General features: G+C 42.7%; 1 protein-coding gene across 1 annotated transcript in view; it reads left to right on the top strand.

The window, feature by feature from the left end:
- Positions 1 to 14,603, top strand: part of pcdh12 (protocadherin 12) — a 30,739-nt gene extending 16,136 nt beyond the window's left edge. Inside the window, exons 3-5 of the mRNA XM_071927097.2 lie at positions 2,189 to 2,340; positions 12,392 to 12,556; positions 12,856 to 14,603. Of these exons, the coding sequence (XP_071783198.2) occupies positions 2,189 to 2,340; positions 12,392 to 12,556; positions 12,856 to 13,106 (568 nt within the window). The 3' untranslated portion in view covers positions 13,107 to 14,603. The remainder of the gene's footprint in view (positions 1 to 2,188; positions 2,341 to 12,391; positions 12,557 to 12,855) is intronic.
- The last annotated feature ends 464 nt before the right edge of the window (positions 14,604 to 15,067 follow it).

Below are 15,067 nucleotides of genomic sequence, written 5' to 3'. Positions count from 1 at the left end.
TTAGTGAAGGCAGCAGTTTGTCAGCAGGGCTTCTGACCCTGAACATCAGAGTTCAGATGTTTCATGGGCCGTGATGGCGATAAGACAACAAATTTAATTACACTGGTATTACCCATTAAAATTGGTGGCATTCCCCTTTAAACACTGACTTTATTCTGTTTTTAGACAGACGGCTGAAAGAAGAATCTGTTCTGATTTATCTCTTCCTCTTCCTGTTTCTGCTGTGATGAGACTAAAAGAACTGAACCAGCTCCCTAAACCTAAACCCTGACCCAGGGGGAGTCATGGGATATCTTTTTACAAACCTAACCCTAATGAGACTGAAATAACTGAGAGGCTCTGAGGAGGAGAATCAGCTCCCTAACCCCCTAAACCCCCTAAACCCCAAACCCCCAAACCTCCAGAACAACAGGAGGAAAAGGAAAGGGACTGAAACCTTTAAGGCCACTGGAAGTGTGTCTCATAACTTGTGTGTGTGTGTGTGTGTGTGTGTGTGAGTGTGTGTGTTTCTGTGTGTGTGTGTGTGTGTGTGTGTGTGTGTGTGTATGTGTGTGAAGGCAGGTTGTAGCAACTCCATCTCAGTGATTCAGAGTCTCTGACAGGAAGCAGTGGCCACAGCGTTGCCATGGTGATGAGATTAGATCTGACATCACCTCAACAGTCTGCTGCACACAGTGGACTGTTTCAACATGAACACGCGCACGTACGCGTACGCACACACACACACACACACACACACACACACACACACGTCATGTCACTATACTGGTGAAGGCCTTCGTTCCCGTACCTTCATTCCCGAACCTGAAACAGTCTGCTGGTCTTCACCGCTCTGACTAGTCCTGTCTGGCTGAAGCTGTTAATCAGTGAAACCAGCTGCTGTGGTGGTTGGTTGAATGAAAACCTGCAGACTGTTGGACCTTCATGGACCATGATGGAGAACCATGCTCCATGCCTTTTAGATGTTAATATCAGTGAGAACCTTGTAGATATCAAGAGCTGGATCCTCCAGCGTAATGATGACAAATCAGAAATTGTTCTTTTTGGTCCCGACTGTCAGAATATAATCCACAGCAGACTGGTTGTTTTAGCAGACTGGGTGTTTTAGCAGACTGGGTGTTTTAGTCTTCAACACCCCGCAGACTGAAGGCTAAACACCCAGCAGACTGAAGGCTAAAGACCCAGCAGACTGAAGGCTAAAGACCCAGCAGACTGAAGGCTAAAACACCCAGCAGACTGAAGGCTAAACACCCAGCAGACTGAAGGCTAAAACACCCAGCAGACTGGGTACATTTGTTTCCTCTTGCTTCATCACTGAAAATCTCTGTGGTGCGTCTGTGCAAACATCTGTCACACCTGCAGCTGGTCCAACTTTCTACAAACAATCTGCCTCCAGGCACACACTTAGATAAAGTTTAGAGGTGTGTGTGTGTGTGTGTGTGTGTGTGTGTGTGTGTGTGTGTGTAGCAGCTCCATCTCAGTGATTCAGAGTGTTTGCAGTAGGGGGCAGGCATTTTATCACACACATACACAATCTCTGGCCTCATATCTTAAAATTATGACATGTTTTGTCTTGTTTTTATTTGTATTTAATAAATTTGACCTGACTGGAATAATCTTCAAGCATCAGAGGATTGGGGGAAGTCCGCATGTTCAGGATTCATGAACCTTTATGAAAGAGTTCTTCAGGGAACCTTCTGGGTTCTTCAGGTTTACTGAGATAAATATTGAGCCAGGATTATTGAGATAAATACTGCACCAGCACATTGCTGCTCAAATGTTGACAATGACCAGCATCATAGCCAGTCATATTGATTACATAGCGCTAAATAACCCCAAAACTGTTTTAGTGTGGAGATACTCTTTAAGAGGCGTCACTCCTGTCTTCCTGATATTCCTGTTCATGTTTACATCTGTATACCTGATAATGTGAACAGCTAGCAAAGCACACTTGCACATCTACTTCAATCTGTAAATCTGCGAATGAAGACACTTTATCCTTTATTTATCTCTTATATTAATTCATTATTTGTTATTATATTAATCTTATTTTCGCTACCGTGACAACCAAATTTATCCACAGGAATGAATAGTTTCATCTAATCAGATCCAATCTATAATTGGTACCTCTGTCTCTTGGATAGAGGTGTCACTCCGTTTGACAGCTGAGTGTTGTGTGTGTGTCCAGATATGGAGGCCAGGACTGTCCCGACTGGCAGAGCACCAAAGATAGCGGACACGGTGAGAGCGAGGCTGGTGACATGGACTGGGACCCAGGAAGAGACTCACCCATTGACCCTCAGCTGGAGGAGGGGCTTAACAACCTGCTCAACCACACTGGTACGAACACACACATGCGTACATGCGTAAAGTTCAACAAGGTAAACTACAAGTCGCTCGGTGGAGCACAAATGTCCGCCAATGCTGAACAATTCTGCAGAAGCAAAGTCTCACCCTGAACCTGCAGCTTTAAAGGTTTATGCTTTTTATCATTTCTCTTTTGATTCTCGTTTGAGCAGCAGCAGCAGCAGTAGTAGTAGTAGTAGTAGTAGTAGTAGTAGTAGGCTAGTAGCAGTAGTAGCAGTAGCAGTAGTAGTAGTAGTGCAGTATAGTGTAACTCAGTCTCCAGTTTTATTCTCTTTCTATTTTAACTTGCTGGTGTAAAGTGTTAAGTGTAAACTGGTGCTACTGAGTTTAGCTCAAACTCTTTGATTGTGGACAAAGGCTGTTGAACTGTGAACCTGCAGGTTCCCGTGTAGACAGCAGCTCCCTGACCCTAAACCTTAACCCTAACCGTAAGCCCTGACCCTAAACCCTAACCAGCAGCACATTCAGCCTGTTCTCTCACAATGGAAACATACCGACAAATGTCCAAAACAGGAAGAAAGCAGGAAATAACACCAGCAGGGTTTACATTCACATCCACAGTCAGGCTCCACAGACATGGGTTTCTTAAGGCTGATACTGATATTTTTGGATTGAAAATGCTGATATTTTGTACTGATATTCATTCATATATACCATTAGGGACTCCATTGAAAACACTCCATTGAAACCAATTCTACTAATTCTACTTTCAATATGTAATCAATCAAACTGCATCACATCATATCAGACTGGAGCAGGTCAAGTTAATAAAAGGACGATATCAGACCAGATATCAGTCTGATCCTGGTGGTAGCATTGTTAGCATGTTAGCCTGTCCATACTGCATACAGTATACATGGTGTATGTGTGTGTGTGTGTGCGTGTGCGTGTGTGTGTGTGTGTGTGTGTGGTAAATGGCTCCTTCCTGGTATTGTAGTGATCGGAGCCCGGGGCGAGTGAAGGGGATTTACCTCCTGATGGGAGAACGATCTTCACTTTACAACTGGAGAGAGAGAAAAACAGACTGCAGACAAAGGAGAGAGAGAGAGAGAGAGAGAGAGAGAGAGAGAGAGAGAGAAACAAAGACAGTGAGGGGGAGTATGTACTGTTCTGTGTGTGTGTGTGTGTGTGTGTGTGTGTATGTCATGCTTGACTCACCTCTACCCTGCAGGCTCTATCATCAGTGTAACTCATACCAGAGGAGTGTGACAGGTGTGCGTGTGTGTGTGTGTGTGTGTGTGTGTGTACACGTGCGTGTGTGTACATGTGTGTGTGTTCATTCAAGCTTTGATGCAGCCACCGGCAACACATTCCTCTCTCTCTGAGTTATTTCTCCCCTGTAACTGCATCTTAAAGGCTATGATGTATGACACACACACACACACACATACACAGACACGTAGACACACACTCACACACCTGGTCCTTTGTTTAGTTCTGAAGATGATATTATGAGTGTTGAGGGCAGGGTGGCTGTGTGTGTGTGTGTGTGTGTGTTTTATTTGTTGCTTCAGATTAGTTTTGACTCTGAAGTTGTTCATTCAGTATCTGTAAAATCTGTAAAAGTTTCTTATTCATTAATTCACAGTCTCTGCTGTATAAAGAATCTTTGTGTTTTGGATGAAAAGTTTGTCAGAAGCAGTCGAGTTGCTCAGCTGAACACAAACATCATGAGGCAGCAGACTGCTTTTCTCCGTGTTAGGCATCAATCGTGGATCAGAGAAATAATAATAATAGGAGGAACAGAACAGTTAAGGTTTGGATCTGCTTCATCTGAAGTTCTTCTGAGAATCGCCCGAAATAAACTTGTGAAAGTCTGAAGCTTTGTGGTTTTTCAGAACATCAGATCTGTAGGAGGAGCTGCAGGCTGTCTGTCAAACAAGGGGGCGGGGCAGGAAGCAGGAAGTAGTCATTATTTGTGGTGCACCGCCAAAATAGACGCACTGCCAGAAAATCAAAGTTGGTCAGTATATGATAATAATAATAATAATAATAATAATAACTTTATTTATATAGCACCTTAAAAACCAGAGTTTACACAGTGCTTTGACAGACAAAATAAAAGCAGAATACTCAAAATATGAAATTAAAAAGCAATAAAACAATAATAAACAGGGATTACATTCATAGGACAGAGATGGAAAAGAGCAACATCAAGTAAATAGTGGTATAATCGTAAGATGAAAACCAAAATAAACAGTAAGGTTAAAATAAAATAAAAGTAAGATAAAATTAAGATAAAGTTAAGATAAAAAGATAAAAGATGTAAAAAGACAATAGAAAGACAATAAAAAGATGATAAAAAAGACAATAAAGAGACAATAAAAAAGACAATAAAGAGACAATAAAAAGACGATAAAAGATAAGATAGAAAAGACGACATCACATAAACGCAAGTCTATAAAAATGGGTTTTAAGAAGTGATTTAAAAGAAGTCACTGATTCTGCCAGCCTTCTCTCCTCAGGCAGGTTCAGAGCCAAAGGGTCCTGATGGCAAAAACACGGTCACCTTTAGTTTTAAGTCTAGACTTTGGAACGGCCAGAAGGGAATCTGAGGATCTGAGGCTGAGCACCGGCTCATACGGGGTCAACATGTCTGTTATGTAGCTTGGAGCCAGACCCAAACGTGCTTTAAAAGTGATCAGTAAAATCTTAAAATCAATTCTAAACCAAACAGGGAGCCAATGGAGAGAAGCCAGGATCGATGCGATGTCGTCTGTTAAAACCAGTAAGAAGCCGAGCTGCTCCGTTCTGAACTAGTTGGAGGCGAGAAAGTGACTTTTGGTTGATGCCAGAAAGGAGCGAGTTACAGTAGTCGAGTCGTGGGAAGATTAGAGCGTGAATTACTTTTTCCAGGTCGCTGTGTGATAGTATTGGTTTGATTCTGGAGATGGTTCTCAGTTGAAAGAAGCAGGACTGAAGTACTTTTTTTATCTGTGGTTCAAAGTTTAGATCAGAGTCAAATAGTACTTCCAAGTTTCTGGCAGCGGACTTCACATTTGCAGACAGAGGACCAAGGCCTCTCAATAAGACTGATAGAATTTGGGGGACTGATATATGATTTACGATTTTGAGCGACTGAGCTGAAGAAAACTCTGTGCCATCCAACAGTTGATATTGAGGCAATCTGCTGCAAGAAGATTGCCTCAATGAAGGAAGTTATATCAGTGTGTCATCTGTGTAGCAATAAAAAGAGACAATGGGCCTCATGCAAGAACCACTCGTACGAACAGATTCGTTCTTAAATCACTTGTACGAGCGATTTAAGAGAACTTGCCGCATTCACCAATTTTCTCGTATTTAGAATTTTCTCTTAGGTACGAACAAAATGTACGAGTGGTCCAGACCTGTCATACAAGTCACGTACAATCAACCTGCCGTTCTCCAAAACAAAAAAATAAAACTTTGTTGTTGACTAATGGATTGTGTCTCTGTCACTTTGAAGAAATTTTGAGTTTGAATATATAAATGACACTGTAAAGTAATGTATAATAATTTTTTCAAATTTTTTTTACCAGAGCTGCATAAAATATAAGTATCCATGTGGGTTACATACAGTGTCGGCGCTAGAACAAATATCCAGGGGGGGCAAGAGGCTTATAGCGGAGGGGCACCAAATTACTGGCAAGTGGCAACGTAGTCGTGCATAGTGAAAGTGAAACCATTCGGTGGTATGCTCCCCAGGAGAACATTTTAAGAAAAAATCACAAAAATAGTGCATTCTCGTCGCTTTCCTAATAATCTGACTAAAAACACAAGGAGAAATCACTTAGATGTAAATAAATGCAAGGACACACACGTTTTACATTGACCGAAATGTTTTACTCAAAACACATATAAGGTAACATAACGAGGTCACAGCAAATTGACAACACAGACAAAATATCCAAATAATCTCACTGTGTTCGTATTTGCGAACTGAATGTTAAATAAAAAGAATACTCCAGGGGCATGGATTTTCATGGATTTGCATATACCAAATAATTACGCCAGTCAGTGGCCAGGATGCACATGATAACAATGCTATTTAGGCCTACACAGGCTTACATAAAAGTTCACTGAAGTAAAAAATGCATTACCATTAGAAGAGCTGTAGTCTGCGACTGGAGGTGCTGAACTTGTGCAGCACAAGGTCCTTCCATTCGTCTCTCAGCTTCCTCGTTAGGTCTCGTTCAAAAGCCAGCTGTACCAGCTGAGCCTTGCGACTGTGCGTCATTGTCCGTCTGTGGTCAGTAAAAATGTTCTTAAGAACTGAGAACGACTTCTCGCACATGGCGGTGGACGCACCCAATGTCAGTGAAAGTTTGCGGGCAAGCAAAACAGTGGGCATGGCCTGAAGTACTCCATGTTGTTCTGAGAGCAGTCTTGACATGGTCATCTTCTTCTGATCATCCTCTTTCACTCTAGCAACGTATTGCTTTGCCACGATGCACTCCGTCTCCACAGTGGTGGATTTTGTCAGCTCCATAAGGGGTTGCACTGCTTTCATGTCCAAGAAAGTGTCACTCTCTGGGTCAAGAGCGACAAGTGCAGCTGCCAACTTGGAGTTGCGTTCACTGAAGCGCCCTTCCATTTCACCCAGAACGTGGTCCAACGAACTGAAATACAGCCTGCGCAACTCAACCTTATCCATTGTGTTGCCTCCAGTTGTTTCCTCGACCACGTACTCAGCCAGCCGCTTATTTGCCTGTCGACTACGTTTTGCTGGGACAGCAGGCACAGTAGGTGTCAGGGTATTCCAGAAAGCGTGGAATTCTTCCGCAGTTCGGAGATTTCGGACACATTGGGTCGCTGATTTTACAAGCGGCATTCCAGTGGAAAGTTCCGTGTCCTCTGCCTGCAGAATTTTGTTTGCCGGGTTGAGCAACATGAGCACCTACAGGATACAGGGCAATATTTTAGTATTGCGCATTATGACTATTTGTTAAGTTAGGCCTACTTATTCACAAGCAGGTGTTGTCAGTGGTGCTGAACACACAGCTCTGCCTGATCACACACAGGCGGAGCTCAGGAGCTGTCTGTTCAGCACCACTGAGAAAGCTTCAAACTGTGCGCTGACGCACAAACACTTAAGGAGAGAAAGAGAGAAGTCTACTTAGGGGCCTACCTTGTGAACCAGCTGTGCAATGAACAAGAAGCTCTGGTCTGACACCTCATGCAACAGCCCAGTCGCCTCCATGCGCGTCTCAGCTCCGCAGGTCCTTGCAGCGCTGACTTCTTTGAGAACTGCTGATATGTCCTGGAAGGAGCAGAGGATTGCGACAGTTGCCAGGTGGCCCGTCCACCTCTGGTCAAGCAAGTGCTTCAGTTTTTCACCACTACAATTTAAGGCAACGGTGGGCTTGCGAAAAAAAATTGTAGAGGGTGTTACAGATGTTAAAAAAATCATTGATCGCTTGCTCAGCAGACAGCGCGTGTACAACCACTAGGTGCAGCTGGTGGTTTAGGCAGTGCACATACAGTATTTCTCTGCCCTCTCTCTCTTGCAGCAGTTGCTGAACTCCTCTGTGCTTTCCTGACATCACTGCAGCTCCATCATAGACCTGACTAAGGATCTTGGATGTAGTCAGGCCTGCATTGGTAAGCTCAGAACAGGTGACATTGGTGAGTGTTTGAGCATCACCCGAGTCGCTAGTGGTCATCACGAGCAGTCGCTCTGTTATTGCCAGCGTGTCTTCATTGAAGAAGCGAATAATAATAGAAACATTCTCCGTTCCAGTAGGGTCTCTGGTTCCGTCAACTTTGAGAGTATACCACGACCCTCTGATCTCCTTCACAATCGCCTCCATGACAATGTTGCTCATGACAGAAATTTGTTCATTTTGGACCTCATGGCTTGTGTAGGTGGCATTTTTTGGAATAGTTTTGACAATTTCTGCGAGCTGGGGGTCCTTCCTGATGTTAAAATCCAGCAAAGACATGAACAGTCCACTTCCCCCATCCTCCATATTATCAAATGCCTCAATTTTACCCCTCAATGGCAACTGATTGGCAACCAGGAACTCCACGACGTCAACGAGAGAAGAAACATAATATTGATTTCTTTTTATTTGATCTGTATTTAGTAAAGTGGAAATTTCTTTACCCTTTTCGGACCGGCTTTCTCTTTCTCTCCACATAGTGTAACACGCCAGGTGTTCCTTTGATGTGGCGTGCCTGTGGAAGCCTTTATTGGTTTCTGTGGCGTGTTTCCAGTCACGGAAGCCTTTTGTGGTGAAGGCTGAGTCGGAACGGCTCCCCTGACCCAGATGAACAGTTCGGCTGCTAAACTTGCAGCAGGGGTAGCAGAAAGCCGCATCCGCTTTTATGGAGTACTCCAGCCAGTACCTCCTCTCGTACCAGGCAGCAAGAAAACATCTCTTCTTACTTCCAAACAGGCTCGTGGGGTAGGTGTGGAGACTAACCTGTTTAGGCCCATCTTCTCCTAAATCATCCACGGTGGTCGTTGTGTCAGGGCCAGGCTCAACAGCACCGTCAGCCCGGCAGGATGTAGCATTAAGACTCAGAGGGCTAACGTTAGTAGTAGCCGGTGACAGCGACTCTGAAGTGACATCATTGTCAACCCTTGGCTGTGAACTTATTGCTGTTGAGCCGCCGGTCAACCACTTTCTCAAATCCATGGCTGTGATGAAAATATTCAGCTTAGCTAGCTAACTTAAACTAGCCTACCCCCGGTGATTACAAACTTTTAGTTTTCAAAACTTTAATTCCCGCTCAACTTAAAACGGAAAACGACGTCGTAAAAATGTAAAGCGTTAGGTCACAGCGTTGTAAAAGCTAAAGCTTTACAATGGATTTCAGATTTTCAGTCATTTACAATGGATTTCAGTCATCTAGACTTACACTGATGGGAGAAAACACTGACATGCTTTTGAGGGGGCCCAGTGAATGAAGTGGGGGGGCACTGCCCCCTGGTGCCCCCTCGTGAAGCCGACACTGGTTACATAGTAGCCTATAAGTGCCCTCAATACAAAGACAAAACAAAAAACACTAATAATTGCCAGGTTATTTGACAAACATTCAGATGAGACTAAGGCAAGGTTAGATTATATTGGGGGAAATACATTATAGAGGCAGATAAATCTGATTTCTAGGCTATTTTACTCCAGTTGATAACATTAATGTGGGTAAGTGCAAGTGAATCTAAATTTAGGTCTTACCAGGTTGAGGTGCAAGTCGCTGTCCAGGGCGACATCCTCTGCTGAACACCTGACAGCTACATCGCCAATTATGGCAGGTATAGGCCTATTCTTTCATCTGTCTCTGTGACGGAGAATTCCTCCTGGCCCCCTCCTGTTATAGTCATGGGTCACCTTGCTTTTTGCATCTATTTTCATGTCAAGCCATTTCTTTTTTTATTTCTGTGACGGTGCCCTAACGACAAATCACTATAGTCCTATAATATTCCTATAATATTCCGATAGGGACTTAAGAGTGTCTGTGGTACTCAATAGTTGGTTTATAGTGACCTTATCTAATGGTATTTTTGTCTTCTGTAGCCTAGTATCACTATAATATTCCTATAGAGAATTATAGCTTTGTTGTGATATTTATTTAGTATTCATCTAAAATGTAGGCTATAGAATACTATAGTTGTTTTTCGTAAGGGAACGCACAGACAACACGTCTTCCTGTCAGTTTAATGAATGAAGCTTCCCGACATATGGGCCGGACGCCTAACCTTATATGGCATTATTGGGGCATCAATTATGCAAATTCACAATTCTCGTGAACACGCGTTCATTTAGAACCGGTGCCATTCATCATGTTTATGCAGGTCATTTACGACAGTTTTCTGAAGATACGAGCGTTTGGTGAATCTGACGTGGCACACTCGTACGAGTCCACCTCACGAAAAAACGTAAGAGAAATTTAAGATAAGAATACGAAAATGTTCTTGCATGAGACCCATTGTGTCTTTGAATGATTTGGCCAAGTGGCAGCATTTAGATTGAGAATAAAATTTGACCTAAAATAGAACCTTGCGGTACACCACAGGTAACGTGAGTTGTAGAAGATGAGTAGTTACCTATGGTGACCGAGAAGGTTCTTTCTGAAAGGTAGGAATAAAACCAACTAAGTGCAGTGTCCTTGGCGCCAACCCAGGTGTTCAGACGGTCAATTTAAATGGCTGATCTATTGTGTCAAAGGCTGCAGTTAGGTGTAAATAAATTAAATTTGCACTCCCCCCGTCAGCTGCTAAAAGGAGGTCATTGGTTACCTTAAGGAGGGCAGTTTCTATATTGTGTAAAGCTCTAAAACCTGACTGAAATTTCTCAAAGATGTTATTATGACACATAAAAGCTAAAAGCCGGGTTGATACAACTTTCTCTAAAACCTTTGATAAAAATGGAAGTTTAGAAATGGGCCTAAAATTGTTACGAACAGAAGGATCAAGGTTAGGTTTCTTTAAAAGAGGTTAGACCACTGCATGTTTAAAAACAGAAGGAAAAATGCCCTTCTCTAACAAGCTATTAATAATAGCTCAATAAATAGCAACGGAAACAAGGTCAGGAGCTTTGAGTCCAGTGTTACAATGATCTACTGTGAATTTATAAAGGTTTATTTCACCTAAAGCTGCTAAACTTGATTCTGCAAATAAAATGGAAGATAAAGTGAGTTTAGGTTTTTATCCTCCACTGCATCAGTTACTGCAGTTAATTACTGCAGCTCTCTGCCTAGGGTTTAGGTTAGGGTTAGGGTTAGTTAACCTCTAACCTCTAACCCTCCATGTGGAAACAAACACCTGAGAGACGATACAGACAAGATCTGGTGGGAACTTAAGGAGGATTTTGTGTTGGATGTGTCCATGGTGATATGTTGAGAAAACATGCGGGGGATTTAACTGTGTGTGTGTGTGTGTGTGTGTGTGTGTAAACTAAAACCCTGCATCTGGTTGTGATTAGATAAAAGAGACCACAGGCAGAGCGAAGCGAAGCTCTTCCAGGCCAAAAGTTTAATGAGTGTGAGCAGAGAAGATGGAGAAGTTTCATTTTAGGAACTGAACACAGAAATACTAAAGAAATACTGTGAACTCCTTTATTTTCTTGCTCTTTATTCACTATCACTCTTTATTCTCTCCATCATGTTCAGTCCTGCTGCTTCTCAACCTCCTGAAACACTCATCCACATAAATGAAGGGATTTGACCGAGGAGCTGAGAAGGTCTTTCGTGCTCAGTAGATTACATTACATTACATTACATTAGGTGAGACATTAATGATCCTGGGGGTAAATCAAGTCAGATAATATGACACAGCCAAGAAAAATAGGATATAAAAAGGATTATGTGGATAAATAAATGTGAAGAATATAAAAAAATCAGCATATTTGCAGGAAATTACATCAGATGATCTGAGTTTGTTTGCTAAACCAGAGAAGAAGACAGACTCAGAGTCTCAGGACACACCCGCAGTTTACATCTCCCAGAATGCCTGGAATGTGAGGCTGGAGAAGATGGCCGGTGGAAGCGGTTTCTTGGAGGTCTGGATGCGGTCTGGATGTTTAGCATCCGACCGCTCGGACAGCAGAAAGTGCCTGTCGACAGCCGGCAGATAAAAAACTCTTCTTCCTGTTTTGTCTCGTCGGACTGAACCAAACAGATTTCACTTCATCTGTCGTCTGTCAGTGCTGCCAGGCGTCACAGAGGCCTGAATGTCTGGAATATCAAGGAACTCTGAGAGGGAAAGTCAAGGAATTTGATAAATTATCAGGGGAAATCAGGGAATATTTGTGAATTTTCCAAATGGGTCATTTGCAGGAAGAAGCGGAATGATTTTCCAATTTGATTCATAAATTCATTTCATTAGTTTGTTTTCCTACTGAGAAACAACATTAAAAAACCAGGAAAGAGAATAGCTTTAGGTCATGGAAACTTAGTTATGGGAAGGAAAAGTCCTTGAATTTGACATCACTAACCCTAACCCTAAAAAACTGTAAAACCGATGTAAAAAACTGTAAAACTGCAGTTCTAACCTCTTCATCTCTCTCTCTCTCTCTGTCTCTCTCTCTCCCTCTCCCTCCAGATGATGTCTTCTCGGAGGTGGACGACCCGGCGTGGATGGCCAGACTCTCCCTCCCCCTCGCTGGTGATTACCATGACAACGTTTTTGTCCCCAACGGGCCGCCGTCCCCCGACACCGAGCTCTGCCCCCGGGACGGACTAGACTCTGCCTCTTTCTCCACCTTTGGTAAAAAAACAAAGATAATCTCTGTTTTAGAAGATGACCCCAGGGGTGGAGAGGGAACAAAATGCTGTTAATTTGCTGAAATTTTATTGAAGTAGAAGTAAAAATAGTGCTGTCAACATCTACTAAAAGCACAAAGTAGCCCAGTAGTAGTTACAGAACAGAAATTATACCTTAGATGTTTTAAACAGAAGATCATATCTCACTACTTTAACACCAATCTATTGAGAGCAGACTCTGGTCTGTTTGTGGTTCCTACAAATAGAAGCAGAGTGAGACCTCCCTCTCCTTCCTACTCTCAGGTAAAACGCCGGAGAGGGACGGCCCACTGGGTGGCGCTCTGCTGTCCGAGGTCAGCACACTGTTTGAGATGCTAATGACACAGAAGGCCGACGCCCAGCACCCGGAGGTGCTGTACCGACTGTCGGCGGCGTACCGGCGCTCGCTGGGCCTGGACGGTGCTGCCACGCCTGCCGGAACCAACGCACCAAGGAACTCCGGGAACGCCGAAAAGAGGTCCGGCCTGGCTCTGCCCTCAGGACATTATCAATAGGTGAAACTGCCATTCAGCGAACACTGGAAAAGACTGAGTTCTTATCGAATTCTTATTGAGTTCAGATGGTTCAAACAGCATCTGCATCACAGACTGCGGCACTGATCAGTCACAGAACTGGGTTCATTGGGTTCTGAATTGTTTGTGAAGCAGAAGGCATTAAGTGAGAAAATGCAAAATACTTGATTTAAGTGACTACAACTGTAAATAACACCTCTACCAATCTGTTTTTACAGAACCAAAACATAAATATTAAAAAAGATGTCATTTTCAACATTTCCGTGTGCTTCATTTGGGAAAACACTCATTGTGCCGCTTTTCAACATAAGAGAGACATTAGTATAATTTGTTAACAGCCTCTCCACTGTATTCTCCATTGTTTCTCCACCTGGTGGATCTGGAGGGAAATCTGCTGGATTTAGGGTTAGAGTTATCGCTTTACGGCACAAATCAGCTTCTGTTCTTCCAGAGCAAACGGAGCTGAAGCTTTCAGAGTTTCTGGCAGCAGATGATGGAAGGAGAGAAAGGAAGATGGAAAAATCACTTCCAACATGTTGATCCTGTTCAGGGAGGGAGAGAGAGGCAGGAGGCAACGGGGCTGATGGGAAACGTAGTCTTAAAGTGGAGAAACACTAGAACTAACAATACTACTGGAGGGAGACAGAGGAAACCAGTCGTCTCCACCAGGCTCTCATTGGTTCATGGTAAATATACAAAGGTAAACAAAGCTATTTTACCTGGACACTTATAGACTTCTTGAAGTTCACGGCTGCATGTTCCTCACAGCTGACATTTCCACTCAACATCTTCCTCAGAGTCGACAAATTATACCAATTATATATATTATGTATATAAGTGTCTGTTCACTTGACAATGATCTGTTGTGGTTAAAATGATGCACAGAGCAGCTTTGAGCATTTGAAAGGTAAAATGTTTCCTCTGGTCCAGGTGGATGTCAGCCTGTGAATGACTCAGCATCCCTCACCTGGAGACGGTGTGTGTTTACATCATGAATCCTAAAAACTCCTCACATAAGCAGGAACTGAGTCATTCCTGTTTGGACTGCTCTGCTCTGTTTTGATGGGAGTAACGTAGCAGGGAGCGGTCTGCTGGCTTTGGCCTTCAGCCGGGGAAACGTCCCTTTGTCTCTTTGTGTTTCCTCAAGACAAAACAACAACAGCGCTGAACTGTCTTCCTGCAGAGAACCGCGTGACGCTCTGTTCACAGTAGACCAGCTCTATCCACACTTCCCCTGTTCAGCCTCCACCGGCACTCAGTACGATTTACACAACTAGGTTTTTAGCTACTGCAGTTTCTAAAGAGTTTTGTTTAAAAAAAAAACAAAAAAAAAAACGACAAAATGAAAGTAAAGCACATGATGAGAAAAATGATGAGTCAGAGTAACACCTTTGCTTAAATAATAGTTGGGTAGAAGAGGTAGAATAATCTGTGGTTTTAAAATATAGACTGATAAATTACAAGAAGTAAAAACTTGAATTAAAACTATAAATTTTTTTTTTAAACAAAAAAAACCTGCTGTCACTATTTGCTCTCTAATATTTTGTCTGTCAAAGTGCGTTATGTTATTAATTTAACTTTTTATCCAAAATTGTCATTTTTTGTTGAATGTTTTTTTTGCCGCATGTCAAATGAACAGCACTTTGTACTTAATCTTTTGTAAAACTTTTGCATTAAAAAACTTTTGTAAAACTTTTTCATTAAAATGTGTATGATGGTAACTTTAGTTCTCATGGTGCATCTTGTTTTAAATGTTTGAAGTGTGGAACAAGCTGCTGGAGATACAGAGCTATTCCTCACAAAAAGGTTCTATATAGTACCAGAAATGGTTCTTTAGGCTTAACCACCGCAGATCCCCTTATGGTGCTATAAAGAACCCTTTTAGAAGGTTCTCTATAAAGAACCCTTTTAGAAGGTTCTCTATAGCGCTATGCACAAATAAC

The sequence above is a fragment of the Centroberyx gerrardi genome, chromosome 16 (assembly GCF_048128805.1).
Source record: "Centroberyx gerrardi isolate f3 chromosome 16, fCenGer3.hap1.cur.20231027, whole genome shotgun sequence".
NCBI classification, from domain to species: domain Eukaryota; kingdom Metazoa; phylum Chordata; class Actinopteri; order Beryciformes; family Berycidae; genus Centroberyx; species Centroberyx gerrardi.
Note: the sequence above shows the minus strand (reverse complement) of the source record. Positions and strands in the feature narration are given on the sequence as shown.